Below are 24540 nucleotides of genomic sequence, written 5' to 3'. Positions count from 1 at the left end.
TATATCTATATCTATATTTCTTTCTTTCTATATATAAGCACATATGTACACATGTATATGCATAACATGTATATACATATACACACACCCATATATAGAGATATATAAATATATATATATTTATATATATTATATACATATATACATATACATAAAATATATATACATATATTTTATCTATTGAGAGATGAGATCCTCATTGAGTTGTTCTTAGTGAAATGTAGTCTATGGGAAAAGAGCACAGTCATCTCAAGCAGCTATTCCCCAAGGTGACCAGTCACATCTGTCAATTAATTCCACCCCAAGTAGAGTCAATAAATTTTGGCAAAAGCCAGGAGGAGAAGAAGGAGAAGGAGACACAAGGAGAGAATAAAATTCCATCATTCTTGTTTGCGAATTATTTTTTCCTCTCTGCTTCTGTTTCTCTCATTTTTACCTCATTGTTTTGTTTTTTTCTATAATTCTCTTCTTTTCTCCCCAGCTAATGGCTCTTCTCATTTCTTCTGATTCTCTTCATCATTTTGACCAAAAGAGCTCTTCTTACACAAAGTACCATTCGGGCATACATATACTACTACTCAACTTCAATATGGTTTGCCACAAAAAAATTTACTTCTTAAAATTCATCATTTGGTGAAAAAAGACTACTTAACATTTCTCTATTGCTATGCTCCACTGTCTAGCATACAATAAACAATTAAATGCTTATTGACTGAGTGGTGGTATCTTAAAAGGCCTTAATCTTGCATACATCCATTCAAAACAATACAAAATCATTCATGTAATTTTTTTTTTTTAATAGATTTCATTTTTTCTTTTTAGAATATAAGTTAAACTGGAAGAACCATAGGTGTTATAGTAGAAGGCACTTTAGAAAACCATCCAACCTAACTCCTTCCTTTTACGGATCAAAAGTTGAGGCTCAAAAGAGGCTAAGGGACTTGCCCAAAGTCATAGACACATAGAGGGAAGAAACAAATATTTATTTATTTATTTATTTATTTTTTAAGGCTGGGGTTAAGTGACTTGCCCAGGGTCACACAGCTAGGAAGTGTTAAGTGTCTGAGACCAGATTTGAACTCAGGTCCTCCTGAATTCAAGGCTGGTGCTCTATCCACTGCACCACCTAGCTGCCCCGGAACAAATATTTATTAAGCAACTATGTGCCAGGCACTAAATATTATTCATTTGATCCTCATAATCCTGAGTCTTGGATGCTATTATTTCCCCCACTTTATAGATGAGGAAACAGAGGCAAGGGTGAAGTGACTTAGTCTGTGTCTGACTGAGGTCAAATCTGAACTCAGGTGTTCCTGACTCCAGCCTAGCACTGCACCACCTAGAGCTGCCTAGATAGTAAATGGCAGGTATAGAATTTGAACCTGAGTTCTCTAAGTATAGGACAAGACAAATTTCTTTAAAAGGAGGTGACTTCAGACCAAAAAGAAAAGTGAATGACAGGGTGGTGGGCTATTGATAAAGAACAGATCAATGATTCCTCTGTTTCTCACTAAATCCAAAACCTGAAGCACCATTTTAAAAATCTGAAAGGGAATAAAGGTTAAGAACCAAACAGTCAGGAAGGCGTGAGGGCTGAGAGAGAAGTGAGGAGAGATTCAATATCTGCAAGGAAGTAGGAATGAAACTAAGATCAAGAACAGTAAAGAGAAAAAAGCTATGTGAGACGGAAAAAACTAGAGTTGCCAGAGCTCTCTAGCTTTTTACTCCTGATCCATAAATGCTCAGAGAAAATTTTACCAGTTAAATGGGTTACTAACAATTTACCAAGTCAAATGACACAGGAGTCTAAAAGAAACATTTCTGTTAGTGAGCTGAAAAATCTAAGCATACTGTCTTCAAAACAAAAAAGAAAGAAGGAAAAAATAAGTAAATCTACATGAAACTAATTGTCACATTTGTGGAAATTAGTTCATCACAAGTCTAATTTGTAGTTTTGAACTACTTATCTAGCAAGAGCCACAAAACTGATTGATTCATTTTAATCACTGGGAAATACAGCTGAGATAATTAGGTTTAAGGTAACAGAATTAAGCTAAAGTGATAGAATCTTTGTTTTTGAACAAGAAAGGTAACATACCTGGTGGATTTCCTGGTGTAGAACTTGGAACATTTGCTTGGTTCTTATTTCCCAGGGCATTCAAAGCATTCTGGACAGCACCAGCCTGAGACACTGTCTGCATAACAACTGGGCCTTGAGGGCGCAGATACTGTTGTCCAGGAGCAGAGACAATCTGAAGAACACTCCCTACAATTTAAATGACATCAAGAATCATTGTGGGATCTAAAGAACACTATTTGTTCTATTTACCGACTACATTTGTTGTTACATCGTCCAAGAATATAAAAGATGTGTTGGGAAATAAAGTTTCAAAAAACAAACCAAATAACTAAATAAGATAAATATAAAATCAGATGATGAGAGGAAAAGGACATCAATAAATATATCTATTAAGATGAAAGGAACAAAGTCTCTCCACTCCACTCCTCCTCTGATGCCTCATCACACCATGGGTTCTCAAAAGCAGCAGAAAAAAACAAGACTAGGCAGGTTCAACCAAGATGGAAAGTATCTGTGGTCCATCAATTATGCCTAAGTTTGGAGGCATTAATCATTAGTTTAGTCAGAGAGTGATAAATTTTGTCAAACACATCAAGCCTAAAAAAGCACTTTAGTAAATCCTGGACATGTTATAATCTTCTTTAAGTTTAAGCCTAGGAATAATTTATAGGCAATTCAGAATTCTAGCCTTTTCCAATTCCTAACTACCACCTTCTTGAAAAGTTCCTCATTCTAATTATGTAGCTGGTAAAGTCTTGTATCTTCTTAGACTTTTTGACTTTTTTAGTAATGTATTCTTCCTTAAAGATTTGCCAAACTCATCACTATGCAAAAATGAAGGAAAGTTTAAATGTCCCAATTCTTATGACATATTTACACCCCTTTCAAAGATTACTTTGCACATATCATTTACTTCAATGCATTAAAAACATGCCATTTCCTAAAAGACAGTTTTCTCTCCAGTACAAACTATGACCCTTCTTTGAGTTGGCAAATGAGTTTGAGTATATTTATGGCCCAAAAAAAGTAATCTCCCAACAGCCAACATAGTGCTGAGCTACTCCATCTAAGCTAAGGCAGGCTACAGACATCAAAGTTAACAGATCAGAAATGAACTTGTATTTTTAGAGTTTCCAGCTTGCTAGTTAATACCTCTAATGGCTTTGTATTCCTGACAGGATCTTCAAAAAACTAGTATTATCTTTAGAGTGAAGAAGCATCAGAACAGAATTTTAGAAGATGTTTCTAATGCATCTAAAATGCAAATTTTAATACTATATTTTATTTTCAAGAATGTATATCAACATATTTCTATTCACAAGCATTATCTATGTGAGGCTTTTTATAGAATTGAAAAGATACTATATACTACAAAGGTGTTAATATGCACATAGTGTGAATATTAAGAATGTCTTATACTATTTTTTCTAATTGGAACTTTCTATGGGTTTGATCCTACTATTGATTAGCACACAAACTTTGAGTACTTCTGACCTTAACAATTTCACTCCTTCTTATGCAACCTGATAACCATTCTCTAACAATCCCTAAGAGCCACCATGTTAATGCCAAACTCAAAGCAGACAGCTGATCATCATAGACCATTCCACCTAAGAACTCCCAAGCTCAAAGGATTAAGCCAATTTCAGCCTTCATTAGAGGCAATAAACCCAACTAAGTTTTCCATAGGTTATCAGATTTTTTAATGTAAAATATTTTCCACAAGTACTTTCATGTCACATTTGTCAAATTTATATACCTTGATCAAAGAATATGCAATTCCAACAAATCCACAAATTAAATGCCAATTATTTGGCTGGCATTTTTAGATGTTGGGGTTAAAAGTATAATAAACTTTTTTTGAAAGAGTTTACAATTCTACAAAAGGAAATGAGAAATGTGGAAATAGAAAGGGCAAGGTTCAGCAACTGATAGCATAAAGAAAAATAAAGAGCTAAAGATGGTGTCAACACAGTTATAAACCCAAGAGACTGAAAGAATGACAGTATCTTAGAAAATAAAGAAATATGGAAGAAAAGAAGGTTCAAAGAAAAAGAAAGCAAACTCAACTTTGGACAAATCTCACAAAGAGGTTTCTAAGACATATAAAAGAGCCAAAAGGCATTTGGTGATGGTGAGAATAAAGCTCAGAGGATTAAGTAGGGCTAGATATGCATACATATATCCTCTGTGAGTTCTCTGCACTGAGGTGATCATTAAGGAAGAAAATGTAGTTAAAGAAGAGTGCAAACTACAGGGCATTGGAGAATATCCATAGTTAAGGGTATGATTGACACACATACTGTGGATGACCCTCTCCTCACAATACACCTTTCTCTAGGTTTCTGAGATACTTCTCTCTCCTGATTCTCCTTGCCAAACTGACCAGTCCTTCTGTTTCCTTTGCTAGATCCTCCTCTCAAGATTGTGACCTCTAACTGAGGCCAGCCCCTCAGGGCTCTGTCCTAGGACCTCTTCTCTTTTCCCTTATGCTACTTCACTTGGAGATCTCATTTGTTCCCATGGATTTTAATGACCATCTCTGGGCCACTTCTTTGGTGATCTCCACACAACTAGATAATACAGCAGATAGAGAGCTAGACCTGGAGTCAAGAAAACCTGAATTCAAATCAGGTCTCAGGGGCAGCTAGGGGGCGCAGTGGATAGAGCACCAGCCCTGAATTCAGCAGGACCTGATTTCAAATATGGTCTCCGACACTTAACACTTCCTAGCTGTGTGACCCTGGGCAAGTCGCTTAACCCCAACCTCAGGGAAAAAAGAAAAAAAAAACTAATCAGGTCTCAGACATTTACTAGAAATGTGACCCTGGCCAAGTCATTTAACTGGTATGCCTCAGTTTCCTTAACTGTTAAATGAGCATAATGAAAGCACCTGACTCACAGGGCTGTTGTGAGGACCAAATGAGAAAATACTTATGAAGTGCTAAGCCCCATGCCTAGCACATAGTAGGTTACTAAATAAATATATACCCTTCCCTTTCTAGAGTTATAACTTCAGCTGCCTTTCAGGCATCTTGAACTGAATGTCTAGTAAATATCTTAAATTCAACTTGTCCAAAACAAGAAGCCCTCTTCCCCTGCTCTCCTCCTCCCTCTTACTGCAAGGCCATACAGCTAGTCAGGCATCCTCCTCAAGGCTTCAATACTCCTTTCCATGGCTCACTACCCCACTAGCTACCAGGCTTTTGCCAAGACTTGTCAGTTTCCCCTCTGCACCATCTGTCCCCTTTGGGGCAGACTCTCATCATGTCACTTCTGAATTACTGCAGAAGCCTCCTTGGAGAAAGGAGAGAGGTGGAGTGTGCCTCAAGACCTCACCACCCTCCAATTCATTCTCCATTCATTTTCCTAAAGCTCAGGTCTGATCACATCATCCCTCTCCCACCACTCTCCTCTCCCCTCATTCACTAAATGACTCCCAGCGGCTCCCTATCATCTCCAGGAACAAATAAAAAATGCTCTATTTGGTCTTCAAAGTCTTTTATAACCAGGCCTCCTCTCTAATCTTCTCCCTGACACACCCTCTTCAATTCAGTGAAGCTGACCTTCTGTCTGTTCCATCAACAAGCCCATCTCTTAGCTTGAATATTCTCTCTGGTTGTCCCCATGCCTAGAACACCTCTCCTCCACTCTATCGTAGAAGTGTCCTTCTGACTGTCCTTCCTAACTTTCCCAACTAAAAGGCCACCTTCTTCAGGAGACCTTCCTCAAGCCCTCTAATTATACTGCCTTCTTTCTATTAATTATTTCCTATTCATCCTCTATATAATTTGCTATGTGTTTGTGTGTGTGTGTATATGTAGACAGATAAATAGAGATATAGAGAATTATTTGCATGTTGCCTCCTCCAGGAGGCTGTAAGCTCTTCAAAGGCAGGGCCTTTGCCATTTTTCTCCTTAGAACTTAGAATAAAGCCTGGAACATAATAAATGCAAACTGACTGACATGCTATATAATAAGCCAGTAATGGAATCACAGACATTAAACTGAAAGAGACCTGAGAGGTGATCTAGAATAACCCTCTAAAACAAAACAAATACACACACACACACACACACACACACACACACACACACACACACACACACACACACACACACACACGTGTATATTAGTTAATATCAATTTTTTTTTTCTTTTCCATTACTCTCTCTTGATCAGAGTTGCTTTAATTTGCACAGATCTATTAGAGATTTGAAATATTTTTTCATGGCTCTTGAGAGCTATGATTTCCTCTTTTGAATAACACCTGTTCATAATCTTTGACCACCTATCAATGGGGAATGGCTCTTATTTTTAAAAATTTCAATCAGTTTCTCATGAATCTCAGAAATGAGTCCTTTTATCAAAGAAACTTGCCGCAAGGTTTTGTCTCCAATTAGCTACTTCCCTACTCAATTTTTTTCTTCTGCACAAAATTTTTAATTTTACATAATCAAAAGTGTTCATTTTAACCTGTGCTATCCTCTCTGTTACTTGTCTGATCATGAAAGCTTCCATTTCTATAGATGCAACAGGAAATGTCTTCCTTGCTCCTCTAAACTGTTTATGATGTGACCTTTTATTTTAAGTCACATATCCACTGGTTACTTCTCTTGACATGATGTGCTAAATTTAATTTCTATCAGTAGGTTTTCTAATTTCCACATCAGTTTTTTGATTAGTGAGCCTTTACCCAAAGGTAAAGGTCTTTGACTAGATGGGTCTACTCTTTGTTTCTATACCCTCACACATAGTACAAACAGATATTTAATACTTTTTGACTGGTTGATTAAAACAATCTGTTTTCAACATGTTGAGTTTGAGATATCTCTGGTCTATTTCATTTGAAATGTCCAACAGACAGTGACATGGGACCATGGCTTAAAGGAGAAACTGGAATTAAAACTATGGCTCTGTAAGTCACCTATGTAGAGATAATTAAACCAGTAGGAGCTCATGAGCTTTGAGAGAAGAAAAGATATTTCAGGATTGATCATAAACATTCACAATTAGGGGACATTATATGGATGAAGAGACAATAAAGGAGAATGAAGGCTCAAATCAAATAGGAGGAAAATCAGGCTCTAAGAATGAAAATGCCATCTAATTTAAACCAGTCTTCTGATAAATGAGTAAACTAAAGCCCCAAAAAGTTAAGTGGCAATAGACATCAAACTTGGAAAAGATCCATGCTCTCAGATTCCATATCCAATGCCCGTTCTACTGCCCCGTGCCAACTTCATCACAAAAATTGTTGTTTTATTAATAAATTGATTTTACCTTGCAGTTGTAGGGGCTGGCCTGCAGTAAGCTGTCGTAGCTGACTGTGGGACAAGGTAAATTTGTTCCCTTGGAACTGCAGGGTCACAGGGGTCTCTGGCTGAGCCACTCGATTCTGTGTCCCTGCTATGGAAGCCAGTTGGGCAATTTTCACAACCTCTCCACCTGTTAAAATAGAATACTTTGTGAAAATCTGAAAATGTTACACTGATACACAAGAATCACCACAAATCAGCAAGTGTAAAAGACAGACACCACAGGAATTCAGCAGGCATTGCTTTCTAATACTTTTAGAAAATAATGCTTTTTTTCTTAAAGTATAAAAATTAAGGATACCAGTAAAAAAATATCATACTTATATGATTAATCTATTTTAACCAAAACTGGCAGAGATTTTAGCTACCTGTTTTGACAACCCATTTTTGAACCAAACTTTGAAGAAATGTCTTCACTTACTCCCCCAGTAACAAACCCAGAAAACACATTATTTTAAACTAATAAGAAAAAAATAGGAATTTTGCATTTGTTCACATGATATATTTGCAATGTACCAGGAAGCTCGCATATCAACCTGTGATCTTCAGAAACTCTCATGATGAAAAATTCCCAATTTCTCAATCTAACTCCATGGAGAAATTTCAGAGTTAAGATGAGAACATTATATCCTGAAGAAAGAGTAGGTAACAATTTCAATGGCAACAACCTATTCAAAATTTTGGTATGGCACAAATAATACCAATCAAAAAATTATATATACATATAAAATTCAAAATGTTAAGTTTCACATTTTCACCAAATTTTCCATTATTTGTTGTTGTATTTTAAGCTATAAGATAAAATGTGAAACTGCTAATATTGTTTAAATGCTTGCTTTGCTTTAAAAGCAAACAAAATGAAACCAATGTGTAATGTGTACAAAGTCTCAGAAGGTTTAAGTGTACACAAGCTTTAACAGGATAAGGTTTTTTTCTTTTTTTCAATACAATGGTTGATATTCGAGTCTCAATGTTCCTCCTAAGGAAGTCAAGACTAGGCTTATTAGTGGTGCAATATAGAAAACAGTTAGTAAAGAATATTGACCTAAAGACATCTCAGTGAGAGGAGCAGAAGGAGGAAACTGAAACAGGACTCAGAGAAATCCCCAGCACTGTTGTCCTTCCTCAGTTCACAAGTCATGACTCAACTTGGATTAATGGAGGCTGGAAAATGCCAGGTCTAAACCATTTCTCTTTCAATATAACCAAACACCTTCCCCTCAACCCAAAGACAGATAGATAAAAAGCTCATTTGTGCAAAGGGGACCAGTCTTGAAAATGTGTCACATGGGGATATTTAAGTGGCCTTCATTCTTAGGACAATTAAACGCAGGCAAGCTCATAAGCTGGGACTGGCCCCAAGAGACATGTGAGGGCAACTTGAAAATGGAACTAGTCTCTCTTTACTTATTATTTCACCTGGTTTCTCACCATCCAAAGAAGCACTTGCACAATTTTATTACTCAAAAATGTCTATGGCAGAATGAAAAGAAGAAAGTGTGACTGTGTGTGTGTGTGTGTGTGTGTGTGTGTGTGTGTGCGTGTGTGTAAGTAAATAAATATAACATTTCTAGGCTTCACTCCAAGCTTAAATTTGACAGAGAACATCCACCTAAAAAGAAACAAGTTGTTTTTTTTAAAGAAAAAACTTAAAGCCAATTCACATAGTTGGAAAAGAAGTGAAATCTAGATCCATTAATTTTCATTTCATTAAACTGATTCTGTTATAATAGTTGAGCCATGGAATTGACATACCAAAACCTTGATTCCTACCCATGTCCCCATACTATACCCTAGCACACCAAAGCAGCACAGTGAGCAGCTTGAGGAAAGCACAGAGTTTAATGTTTAGGGGATTAGAAGACAGAATAAGAGAAAGGGAAAAAGATGGTCCTTTTTACTGACCTCTTGGGAGAAATCACTCTCCCTTCTACATTATGTCAGGAAATGATGTACTGGCTAGAGGCAGCACATCAGACAAGGGCTTAGGGAAAGAAAAAGTAAGGGACAGTAAAGGCTCGGCATACATTCTAATGTTCTTAGTACAACCTCTTTGGAGCAAAAAGGTGGGGAAAACCTGGAAAGGGGAGGCCACTTACTAGGCAACCGTGCCTGGGCCTGAGAGGTCAGTACCAGCCTCTGAGGAAGCACACTCTGTTGGATGGTGTGCGAGGGGGCCTGGGGCTGGGGCTGGGTCTGGCCTAGCTGGGTGGCCTGGGCTGAGTTCTGACCCCGCTGTTTCACAGGATTGGCTGTGCTAGTTGCTGTGGTGAAGGTCGCTGCTGGCTGGTGTCTTGGAGCACCGGGAGGAGCCTGAGATGTCTGAAACTGTGCTGCGGCCGCTGTAATCAATAAGGTTTGTTTGGGCAAAGCTGTTAGAGGTTCTTAATCAAGGACAATATTTCAAACCGGTATTTTAAAGAAATTAAAAGGAAAAAGAATTATTTTGCATTTTTTTTTCTCAAATGACAACTCCTCTCTCTTCCAAGGACAGGCCCATTTATAGCCTATGGAATATGAGAGAAATACTGTATTTTATTATTACTAATTATTTTTACTTAAGAGCTCATTAACAATTTTAATAGTATATTATCAGAGTTAAGTGGAAAAATAATATTGAGACCAATTCAATCATGCTGTCAACCTAAATACTGAATACAAACTATTTCCTAAATAGTAATATACAAACATAAATTTCACTTTAATTTTTTTTACCCCCCAAGAATCTTTGTATCAAAGAGATGACTCATTTTATAATTTGCAACTCAAGAAAGTTTGACAGAAATAATACTGAAAAATCTTATGCTTAAACATTAAATTATAACATTTACCTTTTTTGACATTAAATTCTATGCCTTTTAAAAAACGCAATCCATTTATAATTAAAGATATGACACAAAATTTACAAAATCAAGATCATGTAATTTCAGTCATTTTAAAGCTAAAACAATAAATATGATTTCATATTCACTTGCCTACATGAGCTCAATTTTTCCTACATTTTCTAGCATCATTACTGCTAAAAGGAAAATTCCAGGTAAGCAATCAATTCTATCACTTAGCTAAAAGAAATGTTTGCAACTATATATATATATATATATATATATATGGCTTCTCCAGAGTAGTCAGCCATGTGGAGAGCTTCCTTCATATGTCTGCATGTAATTACAAGGACTAGGACAAAACAGTTCTTACAAAAACCACTTTTTAAAAAAGTCAGCACTTAATTTGACCCTTGAGAACTTCTGAGAAAAAAGGAAATGAAGCTGCTACAGAAATACCTTTTGCATCCTGATTGGCTGAGAACGTGGCAATGGGTGGTCTTCCTCGAACTTGCCCCTGGGAAGTTACTACGGTGGCAGTAGTGGCTGCTGACACTGTCCGTGAGGAGCTCTGTGTACTTGGGAAAGCTACTGTCCTACCCTCAGGCTTCTGTCCATATTGCACAGGCTGAAACAACCTACATACACATTTACCAAGACAAAATGCAAAGAGCAAATTAGAGTTCATAAACAACAGAAAACATGTTTTTTTCAAACAAATGAGGAAGTTCTTTGGTTTCAAAAGGATCTTATTCACAAAAATTCAAAACATGTTTGTTCTTAATCTTAAAAAGATCATATATTAAAAAATAACTTGTTGCTGTGAAGGCTTATTACTTTTTGGTAATTTAATCAGTCAATTCAAACATCACTTAATTTCAGATATCAGAAGAGCATAAATCCATACGATTTCAATGAAACTTCATTAATTTGTGTTCTCTAAATTACAGGGTAATTTTTAAAGATTCTCTTATTACTTTCAAATACATAAATGTTTCCAAGAAGAGATCTTACATGTCTGCTTTTATGAAGTGATGCAACTGATCTACAATTAGCAGCATCAATTTTTACAAAAATAATAAAAGAAATTAAATGTTTCCTTAAATGAGCTCTACAATGTTCTCTACAACCTGTCACTAATAATTTGCTTAGAAAAATAGAACCTTCCAAAAGATGTTATGAGACAATTTAAGATAAAGTTATGCATAGCACAGGCCAAAGAAAGGATTTCTAATGACCATATTATGGAAGTTTACATTACAAAGATTTTGCTGTACTTCAAAAATTTATTTTTTAAAATAGGCAAAAAAGAGGGGGTGTACAATGAAATATTTAGTCATCTGGTTATTAATATGCTAAAAGACTAAGAAGTTCAGGATATGCTTTGTGCTAAAAGACTAATTTAAAGTTCAGAATATGCTTAATGCTAAGGCTAAAACTTTTAAGTTAACAACAATTTACTGAGTCTCAGACTGTCCACTGGAAGGCAAAAATCATTCCTAATAGTAATAAAGAGTTATACAGGAATCTAGATAAAGAAGGAACTAAGGAAGGAGAAACAGCTATGCATGGGACCAGAGACAAAGAAACTGTCTTTGAAGAAGGAAGCAGGTTTAGATCTTACCACCTGTGTGTCAAGTCTATAGCAAGGCACGGATTTGCCAGATCATCATTAAAAAAAGGTATCCTGGTAGCAATGCACAGATACACTCCACTCATTACCCTGGCATCATGAACTAAGGTCTATGCAAGTTTTTGTAAATTGAAAACCAAGTATAGTAGGACCTGCAAGATGATGTTATGAGCAATACTGGGGAAAGGAAAGAGTTTTGTTAAACAGACTATGAAGTTGTTTCAGTTATGCCCAGCTCTTTATGATCCTATCTGGGGTTTTCTTGGCCAAAACATTGGATTGCTTTGCCACTGCCTTTTCCAGCTCAATATACAGAAGAGGAAACTGAGGCAAACAGGATTAAGTGACATGCCCAGGATCACATAATTCTATGTGTTTAAGAACAAGTTTGAACTCAGGTTTTCCTGACTCCAGGCCTGGTACTCTATCCACTGCATCACCTAGCTGCCTCTACAGATTATGATGCAGCAGATTTAATGTCCCCTTTCATCAATGGCTTGGTGTCCTCAGTACTGAGGATGGAGGATGCTTAACAAAGGCTGATAAGAATTTATTAGCCAGGTATGTCACAAATCTAATCAAAAGTTCTTTAAACTAAAAAAGGCAGAGAAGAGAGAAGACTATTTATTTTTATTTCCCCAAGTTAGCTACTACAGAGAGTATAACTACAAAGAAAACAGAAGTATGGCAGTAAAAACACCCATCAATTCTTAGAAGATTAAATATAAAAAAAGAAGACAAAAAGAAAGCCTATGGTCTTTTTTATCTGTATACAATGCCCAAAGTTCAGGCAACAAAGAAGAGGAGCTAAATCAGAGAACCTAAAAAATCATTTATTCTAATCTCTTTACTTTATCAATAAGCCAATTGAAGCATTGATCCTAAATAACATACTCAAGGTTATGAGGTTCATTAACATTAGAATAATAGGGGTCCTGAGTAAGTCTGGGCTCTTTACACTGCACCAGTGAAGAGTACCTTTATCAGGGAAAACCTATATGCTTTTAAAAGGTGGAAAGAATTTGAACATTAGTCCTGTTGGTAAACATTTTTTATTACAAATTTATATTTAATATACAACTTACTTGCTGGGCTTAAGTTTCACTGCATTAGGTCTGGCTGGTGGTGGTGATGAACTGAAGATTTCTTCTATAAGTTTTCGAGTTATCTTTTTCTTTGACAACACTTGTGCCTCATAGTGAGTGGTTTTATTTTCTAATCCAATTAGATCAAATATTGAAAGATCTGCTTCCTAATTTATAAAAAGGAAAAGAAAGGGGAAAAAACTCATTTACTTCATGCACCTAGTGACACAAGGAAAATAGTACTAGCCCCTTTTACCCTGCCAGCATTCTCTCTCCTAGACCAGGACTGGGAAACCTTTCTGCTGCCAAGGGCCATTTGGATGTTTAGATCAACATTCACCAGTCATGCAAAATTATCAGCTTATAGAACTCATGGAATGAAAGTCTTCAGCTCATTATTGCTTGGAGTTGCCTTGACAAATGATTTCAGGGGCCTTCTACAATCTGCAGGCCAGATGGTCCTCACCCCTACCCTAGACTCTACTCATTCCAATGTATTTAAAACTCTGCTACCAAACTCATCTTTTTCTTCTCAGCAATGCCATACCTCTCTGAAAACCATCCAAGAGATCTCTATTTCTCAACAATGCTAACTAGTTCTCAAAATCCCTTCAGAACCTCCTTGCCCCTTAGTCCATCCTACCACCTACTAAGCACAGTGCAGAGGGCCCGGTCTCCTCAAACCCCCTGCTTTCTCCTAACCCCTCCATAAAACAAGCAACAGCAGCAAGTCCTTGTAATCTTTCCCAATCATATGCTGATTCTCAAAAATGCTGAGACAATAAGAAAAAAAGGATGTTCTTAGTTTCAACTCCGTATATGATTCACATGTTATGAGCTTGTTATCCTAAGCTTTTTAACATTTCCTTAACCCTCCTCTTTAGATTGGTTATTTTAAATCCCTTATTGACCTCTCTGAAGTTAATTGCAGCAATAGCAGTTCCTTAGGGAACCTAAAGAAAAATTATGTGCTTATTTTATTAAAAAGTAAATCGGTGGTAAGGGGCAAAAAAACAGGTGAAAGAAATAGTGATCCCCATCTAAAACAAACTGACCAATACCCAAGGCTGGAAAGAAAAAATGAGATGGCCAACGAGGGGAAAATAAATTTACCAAGCTGTTCACATAATGGCAAGTGGTTTTACATAGTGAAACTACAATGAAATTACAGGTGCAAACAGCACTAAACATTTTTTCCTTTCACTTGGAATTCTCCACCGCCTTCTTTTCTACCTATTGTACTGTATTGCCTCCGTTAATGTTATCTGGAAAATTTAAAATGCGTAATACAGGACTGAGCATACAACAACCATTTGATAATATATGTATGGTGGTCTGACAAAATAACTTCAGATAATTCCATTCTTAATGCTGGTTTAGCCCATACAGTTATTCCCAGGCACAAACTAACATGTCTACCAGATATCCACTCCTTAAACACATACTACTTCTATTGTTTTCCATTTGTGAATTTACTACTCACCTTCCAAAAACCACATTCCAATGCCTTTAAAATCAGAGAAGCAGATCTATATTCAAGTGTTTCCAAAACATAAGAGGAGCCAGGAAGCCTGGGATCTATCAGACCAGGATGATTGCATATCCTCTGAAGTTTCATTAAAATATTCAGGACATTGACAAAATGTCCACTTTTAAGAGCTTCTTGTGTTCTGCTCATTTAAGAAAAAAATGATAGCTATGTTGTTCAATTTATATATGGATGTTCAATAAATTATTTACTCTTCTATTTACAAAAGTATAATTATGTATTATCTTGCTTAAAGGCATAATTGTCAAATTTTAATTTCTATCAAATCCAAAGTTTCTCTGTTACAATTTCAAAATCTGAGCTTAATTTTTTTTGTTGTTGTTGTTAAACAAAAAAGTCAGTAAACGGAACAACTGTACATAGCTATGGCAGCCTTCTCTGGAAAAATTATATCCCCAAATCAGAAGGCTTAAAAGGGGTCAAAGTCATCTCAGAGATCTCTTTTGGTTCAACTCCCTGCCCTCCTACCCCTCCATGCTACCATTTTACAGAAGAAAAAAACTAAAGTCCAAAAGTGGGAAAGTGAATTTTCCAGTCACTCAGCAGTAATAAATGACGAGATAAATCTTCAAAAATCAATCCTCTACCTCTGAATATAACACTCTTCCCACTACAGCAAGTTGCTTGACTAAGAAAATTTAATAAGTGAGTCATTGCATGTTTGATGCCATTTCTTTTTAGGTCACATTCTAATATTTGTAGCACCTCATCTCTTTCTGCGGTAGGTGTTCTTACCTGGGCTGCAAGATAACATCCTCATATAAGGCCTTCTGCCGACTAGAAAGGCGACACTTTAACACATGTTCATATTTCTTCGTCAGCTGCTTGTCAACATCCCTTTTAGTTCTTCTCAAAATAAATGGCTGAGTCACCTGAAAAAAAGATCATATGCAAGTCCTTCTAAGTCTTATTAGAAACTACAATACATAGATATTTACTTTGAAGAAAAAATAATTTTTGAAAATTAGCTGGGAAAAAAAAAGTAGTATGACATACTCTGTGCAACCTTATGACCACTTTATGGTAGTAATCTTGGCTCTCTTCATTAGCTGGTTTTACCGGAAAGTTCTGATAAGGTCTAGAAATTCCAGGAATCAAAAAGTGTACCATGGTCCATAATTCCATCAAGGTATTATGCAAAGGTGTGTCGATCAGAAGCAGGCGTAATTGGCTATAAACAAATCAAGAAATAAATAATAAGTAATATGAAACACTACCATACATCAATTTCTTCTGTGCTGAAGATTTTAAGAAAAGAGTAAGCAGTCATCTTTTATGGGAAATGTAAGTGAAGGTCTGCCTGAAAAAAATAAAATGGACAAGATGACCTAGTAAGACTTCTTCTATCCCTGTTACTTTATGATTAGAGCTGAAAGGTAATTATACAGAATTGAAATTTCTTTAAAAGACAACTTTTAAAAATTAGCATGCATTTAATTACATAAAACCCAGAATTACTTAGAAGAAAAAATACTTTATTGATGTGTCCAACCTTCGTAGATTGAAAACTGCCTCCCAGTGCTTCTCAGTCATGTTCTTTACTTGCTGCATCTCATCAATGACTAAGTACTTCCACCTCACTTTCATGAAGGCATGATGGCCTTTAAAGAACTGTTTATAAGAGGTTATGCATATGTTGAAGCTGTTGGGTTCAGTCCATTCCTGTAGTATACAAAATAAATCTTAAAACATTTTGTTCTGATTTCCTTTTTTTTTTTTTTTTGGTAAGTGGAACAAATATTCCTAATTCCAAGAACAATTCCTTTTTACAGAATTAAATTAATCATAACTGCAATCATGCAGTTCCTTAACAATTGACCCACATCTATATAGAAAATAGCAATCCGTTTATATTTTCCATATAAGTATTGTTTTCTAATGTAGTCATCCCAGAAACTTTCACTGATTCATTAAAAAAAGGATTTGAAGACTTTTTCACATTAGAAACAATTGATTCCCCCTGAATTTTGGAAATAAACTCATCAAACAGTGCCACCTGAGCAATAGCAAAAAATGGTTTACAAAGAAATTAAAGTGAGATGAAATGTGATAACTAACATTTATACTTTGTAGAGAAGGTTCATGTTTTGGGATGTGAGGATTCTTAATCTGGGAGTCCACAGATATCCAAAGAATTCATGAACAGATTTCAGGGAATTTGAATGGGAAAAAATGTTACATCTTTATTTTCATTAACTTTTAGTTCCTTTGTAATCTTATATATTTTATTTTACTTATTTAAAAATGTTGTTCTGAGAAGGGGTTCATAAGTTTCGCCAAAATGATTGCCGATGGGGCACATGGCACAAAAAGATTAAAAATCCATGGATTACATAGGGCCTCTGAAGAGCTGTCTATTGCTATGATTGTAAGCTAATGTAAACAAACAATCTTAAATTATAGGATTAATATTTCAAGATGTAAAAACATAGGAGATATCAAAAGTTTTAGAGAAGACTTAAGGCTTAAGTTTAAGCTATTATATGGCAAAAGTCTTTTTAGTAATTTAGGAATTTTCTTTTTAGGAGGGAAAGTTCATTTCCCAATGCAGTTGCATCATTCTGTAATGGACATAGTGGCAGCCTTGAAGGAAGGAAAAAATTGCTTTAAATCTTGCTTCTGATAAATATTACCCATCTGTGAGACTTTGGACAAGCCACTTAATCTCTTCAAGTTCCAGGCAACTGTCTACAATTTTAAGTTGCAGAATGGTTAGCTGTTGCTTTGCACTGGTTAAGTGAAATTCATCACCAGAATTCTCCATTACCAGTGTTTAAGATTCCATTAATTTACTTACTATATGTCAGGCATTGCAGACTCAAGAAAAATACATAATATCTCCAAATTGTAAAGAAGCACTACTCCAAAAATTCATTATGTGATTATGTGACACTAAGGGCTATTCTTACACAAATAATGTTATAAGTGATGGTTGGATTCCTAAGGCTATTCTCAAAAGTCATTTTAATCTTCAGATACTGTTTCATTTACATGAGTTAGTATTCTTTGTAGTACATACAGAACACTGTATGTACTGGAGGTTTTAGTATTTTATTGCTAAGAAAATGTCTTTGATTTCTAATTCCTAATGACTACCTGTCAAGAAAGTAACAAAACAACTAAAAGAGAATTTCTCATTATCCAGACAGAAATCACATCTCTCCACACCCATTTGTGGTCATACTAGAAATCAGGCCATTTGTATATATACTGGATTTTTATAAGTCAAAATCTCTACTCTCAAAGAGCTTACAATTCAGTAATGATTTCACAGAATTACAATATCTCAGAATTGGAAGGGACTTCAGAGACCATCTCTTCCAACCTCAAACCCAAACAAAATACCCAAAAATCCAAATGACCTTCTAGCCACTGCCTCAAGACTTCCAGAGGAATAACCAAATATATTCCAAGATAGCCTCTTTAAAAGATGTCCTTTTATATAGTGCATAAAATATGCTATTAAAAAATATATTCCTGATCATGTCTTACCTATTTAAATTTTATACTCTTCTTATGAATATGACTTTTTAAAATTAAAAAATAATAATACCTGTCTCTTTGCTTTAAGTTCTCTATGACTGCCAAAGTATAAAAGGATTTTCAGTCCCGGACACCAGCGTTTCAATTCAAGCTCCCATTTTAGTATGTTGCAACTTCTCACAACTACAAGGTGGGGGCCCCAATTACCTGCAGAAATAAAAATGATTCTTGGTGTGTCAGAGTTTCAAACATTTTAACTAAAATGCTAAGTAATTAAGATCATGAATAAATACTAACATTAAATAGCAATGTTATTCTTTAATATTTACCATTTAAAAAATTTATCTCATAAACAACAGTGTTCTTAGCTATGCATTGTCACAATTTGAAAACAATCACAAGATCCTGATCGGATGCTAATCAATAACTAATTTGATGCTAATTAATGGTAGGTCTGTGGTCACATCAAGATCCAGCTATTCCGTTCAACAAAGATAATTGTGACCCATCTCTGCCTACACACACTGTATATAACTTTTCCATATGCCTCTCATCCACATTCTCCCATAATAATTACCCACCTATCCCATAATTAACAGTGGCAACTCATGTCTAAAAACACTATGTTCTTATACTGTTCATCAAAGGATGCCAAACTATGTTCTTATAAAGATAGACGAAGAATGGGCAGATAGGGGTGAGTTTCAATCTACATACAGCAGGAATATCCACCCTGGTGGGATCCCAGATGCACAGAGTACAAAGTTCTTTGTAAAGATGAAGTAATCAGAAGTTTGAAGAGTGAACTAAGTCCAAGTCTGGCGAAAGATCTTTGAAAACCATAAATAGATCTATATGAAAATTATCAACTTAAAGTCAAGCATCAGTGGAACCTAAAGAAATATCATACCTAGTCTAATTTGTTATTTGCTTAGCTAAGTGTTTATACTAGTGTAAGTATCAGTCAATAATTACTTATGAATTACCCACTGTGCTAACATCTGGTTCAGCTGAATAAGTGAGTCTCTCCTTCATTTTAAAGTCCATAGCCATTTTATCTTCCCTTCAGAGAAACAAAGGAAAGGAGAATCCTTACTTCTCTAAGTAATCAGTTTCTCCACCTAAGCCAAAGAATCTTCTCTGTTTCTCCATCCTCATAATTGGAAACAAGAGAACATGAAATCAGTTGCTTAAACGACACTGCTATCTAAAAGATCACAGGGCACATAACTGCCCACTTTCCCTCATCTCTTATATTGGGAAGCCACATGTTATAAAGCAATGTACCATGACTCAGCCCTACTAAATTCCTCTAGGTCTATAGCATAAATAAAGTAAATAAAGCTCTCTGAGCTTTGGTCTACTCAATTTGAAAACTGTAGATAACACATGTACTTTCTACTTCCCAGGACTATTGTAAGTGCATTTTAAAAACATAAAGCACAATAATAAATGATACTTATGATTAGCATCATCACCAAAAAACATCAAGTATAAAAAAAGTATACAGTAACCCAAGATCATGGACTGAGACCTTAAAGAAACCTTAAAGGTCATCAAACTCAACCTCTCATCTTAACAGATGAGTAAACTGAGGCACAGAGAAGTTAAATGACTTAACCAATGCCACACAGCTACTAAATATATGAGGCAAAATTTGACCTCAGTCTTCCTATTACTGTACATACTGCCCTGGGCTTGATCTTAAAATATGTGAGAAATATTATCATGTGTATGTTACATAGCTATTCCTAATATGAAAAAAATATATACTGCTGTTATTTCAAAAATACTAAATTTCTTGCTATGTGACCTTGGGCAAGTCACTTAAGCCCAATCAGCTCAGCAAAAAAAGAAATACTAATTTTTTTTGTTTTGATTAGGAAAGATTATTATAAAATTGTACTTGCATTTCACAAGAGCATTTACATTTCATTAGAGCCAATGTGATAATATAATGGACAAAGAAATGGCCTAGAAGGGAGAAATACTTTGAGTTCAAGCCTCATCTCTGACACATCAAAGTGACATGACTATTAGTCTTAACCTCTCAGTTGTTAGATGACTCTCTAAGCCTAAGTTGAAAAAAAAAAAAAAGGTGCTGATATCTGGGAACTAAAATCACAAATCCAGTCTCTATCCCTAGTTTTATTACAATTTCAGATTTTGAATTACAGCACAAGAAGTACTTTAAACATTTTAATAAATTAAGACTGTAAAGTAAAACATTAAATATTGCTTGTTCCAACTTTAGTATAAGTAGAAGAAAAATTAAATTTTGTTTATTCTTCTTCCTACTAGGATGATAATAATTAGCATAAGACTTTACAATATTTTAGTTTCTGATGATGCTTATTAATGTTGTATATTACTAGCCCAAGAGTATGTTCAAAATTCACTAACACACACAGATACACACAAAGACACAGACACACTCTATTCCTCTTCAAGTATGAACAATTAGGGAAATATGAAAGAAAAATCACCAACTCTCCCTCCCAAACAAGGGTACAAGAAACTGGAAAGTAAGCTAGAAACCATAAAAGAAAAAACAGTTAAGTAGAAAGAAAAGCTGGCTAAAAAACTTATAATACATTTGGAACACGTTATGCTATTGCCCTTCCAAGTGCTGCGTTCCCCTTGACTTACTAGAATATTTCAATGATATCAGGGGAAGGAGCTAGATAGAAGATTCTAAAGTCCCAGAAAAAGGAGTTTTTACAGTAACATTATATACTTATTATTAGCCAAACTCTGAGTTTACTATGGGATATTAACTGATTAATATAGGAAACTACTGAAATTCATACACACACACACACACACACACACACACACACACACACACACACACACACACAGTGCATAAAACAAAAGATATTAAAAATTAAAACTCTTACCTTCATTACAAGCTAGATGTGCAAAAAAAGCAATAACCTGCACAGTCTTGCCAAGCCCAGCATCATCAGCCAAGATGCCATTGAGATTCTTCCTATAGAGTTTGGCTAACCAGTCCAGCCCAATCTTCTGATACTCTCTTAGTGCTCCATACAATAAAGATGGAGTATTAAAATTGATCTGTAGAAATCACATACAAACTATTAAGGAATGCATAAACACAAGCATGTGAAACACCACACATATTACCAAACTTTTTTTTTATCACGGATTGCTTAGTTTTAAAGAATTGTTTTTGCAGTAAGACATTATACTTTAGGAAAAGGAAAAAGGAATATTTTGAAAACTGTAGGTAATATAAAAATGAGAGATCTCAAAAAAAAAAAAAAGCATACTAAGAAAATTAAGGAAGGATACCTTGCAGAAAAGATAAACATCTTTTAAAAAAGATTAAGATAAAATTTCTCAAATATAAAGTTATCAGATCCCAGGAAATTAAAAAAAGAAAAACACATTATGAGTCTTTATGTCCTATTTAAAATAGTAAGAAAAAGTCACTTTGTTATCTGTTAGAAGATTTTTTTTTTTGATAAGGCAAGAATTTTTTGGGGGAAAAGGCCCACCCTTTCCTCACATGCTATCCATAAACCTTATTTTCTCTTCCCAGCTTTTATAAGAACTATAAGCATTACCGAGGTGGTGATCCGAGCACTGCCTTTGGGCAGTACAGCTTCTGCCAGAGCAGCTACTTCGGTAATGTCTCTTGTGTTTGGTTTCATAATATTTGGTCTCTCCACACCTTTACACTGATCAATGATGAGAAGTGAGTCAATGAGAACCAATTCCTTCTGACAAACTCTGTCACCTGTAGAGTCTTCTGTGTCTAGAAAATGCAACAAATTTCATGAGGCGGCAACCAGTCATAATTTTATAAATGGACTTCTAATGTCCAAAGGGACATAACAAAACAACGTATTGCAAGTAAAGGATTGAAAAGAAGACGATTACCTGCCTCAGGCATTCATAAGTAATTGGTAAAAATCACTTAGGATGAGGTCTTCTCATAGAAAGTAATATCATGAGCTCCCCAAAAATAAGGTTTATCAAACATGACTACATCAAGAGGTTCCAGGATAGCTCCTTACAGTTAGTCCCCAACTTACTGAAGAAGTGCACAATATAACTTTTGCATAGTTGTGTAAAAATGACTAAGGGGCCTTCTGCACTAGAATTAGGTCCCAACTTTCCAAATTAAAGTAACCAAAAGCTTCAGCAACCCCCTCAAATAAACAACATATTTCTTCCACAGTGTACAGAGAGAACAAAGCACTTTACCACTTACATAGAATATACCCTAATTTTCCCTGAAAAACCTATTTTGTGCTAGATATTCCAGGGTTACAGGGCTCTGAAAGCCCTTATACACAAATAAGATTCCCTTTCTTCCAGTCCTTTCTCTCCCTTCACCCATATAGTCCCCACACATTATTGTTAAAACATCAATCATAATATTCTTGCAGGAAATTAAAATAAACAGTGACTCAAATAGCCATTAATGGTTTGATGTCAACTTGAAAATTTTCCACTGGACTATGAAGGAATCTGAGCTTTACTCTGTCTTTTTAACATTTTTATCAATATTGTGATATTCTCATCAAATTTTTAGATAACACAGAGTGAACAAGAATAGCTATCAAAGTGAATCATAGTTAAGGTCCAAAAAGAAGGGGAAAAAACCAGACTACAATGATAGGACAAGTCTGAGATTAAATTGAACAGTAATAAATGGATTTGGTTTCAAAAAGTTAACTTCACAAATGTCAAACAGTATATCTGAAAAAGTCCTGAGAGTGTTCGTATACTTGAAGTTCAATATAAATGAAAAGAATGATGTTAAGACCCAAGAAAATCTTACAGAAATTAGGAAGTGTTCTGTCCTCTATCCTGGCCAGATCATATCTAGAGGATAGAGCTCACTTATAGGCATCACTTTTTAGGGAAAATAGCAATAAGAGAAGAGCCCTTGTTCTAAAATGCAGTTTCAGGGTGGCTAGGTAGCACAGTGGATCTGAAGTCAGGAGGATCTGAGTTCAAATATGGCCGCAGAAACTTACTTGCTATGTGATCCTGGCAAGTTAGTTAACCCCAACTGCCTCCAAAAAAAAAAAAAAAAAAAAAAAAAAAAAGGAAGAGGAAATGGAGGAAGAAGAGGTGGAAGAGGAAGAGGAAGGAAAAGAAAATTCTAACTGCCAAAGTCAATGTATATTTTTACATATGCCATCCAATCCATCCTCTTATTCCTATTTAATTATGCATCCAACTCACTCAACTTACAGTATCTAAGACAGATGTACTGATACATAAACAGAATGACCAGTTAATTTTTATGACATAAGTGCAAGACATTTTATCCATATAGTTTTTTTCTTAATGGACTCTCAGATACATCTCTTTTGAATCATCATGGATCTCACTGAAGAGATTCTATCATGTAACTAGAGGTTACATGATATCACATGTTAGCACAGAAGACCAAATAGGATTTCAAAAGATTGATGGTATAGGCCTGCTGACTCTTAACAAAGACAGATGACTAACTAGAGGCATGTGAGAAGACATAATATTTTCACCCAAAGTAGATGCCTTAATTTATTTTGCTTAACTATACTTATTTGCTATAAAGGAGGACTTCTAGTAGGGAAAATGACAGCAATGGGGGGAAAAAATCAATAATGGGAGAAATAAATGGGGGAAAAAGAAAATCTAGAAGAGGACAAAAAGGGATAATTTTATTACTATAAAATCAAATGTTAAAAGAATCTGTGTCTAATGGAAGGAAAGGATCTATTACCAAACAAAGCTTCATTCAGGCTTTTCATAAAACATCCACCGTAAGAGAGTTGAAAATCTTTGACAGGTACAAATTTCCCTGTTTTATACCTCAACTAAAGTAACTGATCAAAAGGTTCATGAACAGTTACAATGATGGCTACTTATCATACATATAAGATAGTCCTTTGTAGGAAAGACTGTAAAAATTGGTATGATGGCTCATCATTGTCATTATCTTGTTTCTATAATTTGCTGTTTCACCCAGTCATTCTTTAAGATGATATTATTCAGTTTCTAATTACTTTTTGGTCTATTTACCCCTAACTTCTTATTGAATGTAGTTTTTATTGCATTGTGGTCTGAGAAGAAGGCATTTATTATTTCTGCCTTCCTGCATTTAATTTTGAGATCTTTATATCCTAATATGTGGTCAATTTTTGTATAGGTTCCATGAACTGCTGAGAAGAAAGTATATTCTTTTCTATCACCATTCAGTTTCTCCAAAGGTCTATCATACCTAGTTTTTCTAATGTTCTATTTACCTTTTTAATTTCTTTCTTATTTGTTTTGTGGTTTGATTTGCCTAAATCTGAGAGTGCAAGGTTGAGATCTCCCACTATTATGGTTTTACTGTCTATTTCTTCTTGCAACTCTCTTAACTTTTCCTTTAGAAAGTTAGATGCTATACAACTTGGTGCATATATGTTTAGTATTGATATGGCTTCACTGTTTATGCTACCTTTTAGCAGGATATAGTTTCCTTCCTTATCTCTTTTAATTAGATTAATTTCTGCTTTTGCTTGATCTGAGATAAGCATGGCTACCCCAGCTTTTTTGGCT

The 24540-nt window shown here is 35.2% G+C and overlaps 1 protein-coding gene across 1 annotated transcript in view; it reads right to left on the bottom strand.

Annotated features, from left to right (window-relative positions):
* Nucleotides 1-24540, bottom strand: part of EP400 (E1A binding protein p400) — a 139620-nt gene that overhangs the window by 39520 nt on the left and 75560 nt on the right. The window contains 12 exon segments of the mRNA XM_074299919.1: nucleotides 2099-2266; nucleotides 7364-7528; nucleotides 9498-9740; nucleotides 10680-10858; nucleotides 12939-13105; nucleotides 14422-14608; nucleotides 15223-15359; nucleotides 15484-15658; nucleotides 15980-16149; nucleotides 18041-18177; nucleotides 20871-21048; nucleotides 21561-21751. Coding sequence (XP_074156020.1) covers nucleotides 2099-2266; nucleotides 7364-7528; nucleotides 9498-9740; nucleotides 10680-10858; nucleotides 12939-13105; nucleotides 14422-14608; nucleotides 15223-15359; nucleotides 15484-15658; nucleotides 15980-16149; nucleotides 18041-18177; nucleotides 20871-21048; nucleotides 21561-21751 — 2097 coding nt within the window.

The sequence above is a fragment of the Sminthopsis crassicaudata genome, chromosome 1 (genome assembly GCF_048593235.1).
Source record: "Sminthopsis crassicaudata isolate SCR6 chromosome 1, ASM4859323v1, whole genome shotgun sequence".
Taxonomy (NCBI): Eukaryota; Metazoa; Chordata; class Mammalia; order Dasyuromorphia; family Dasyuridae; genus Sminthopsis; species Sminthopsis crassicaudata.
This window is presented reverse-complemented; position numbering and strand designations above follow the sequence as displayed.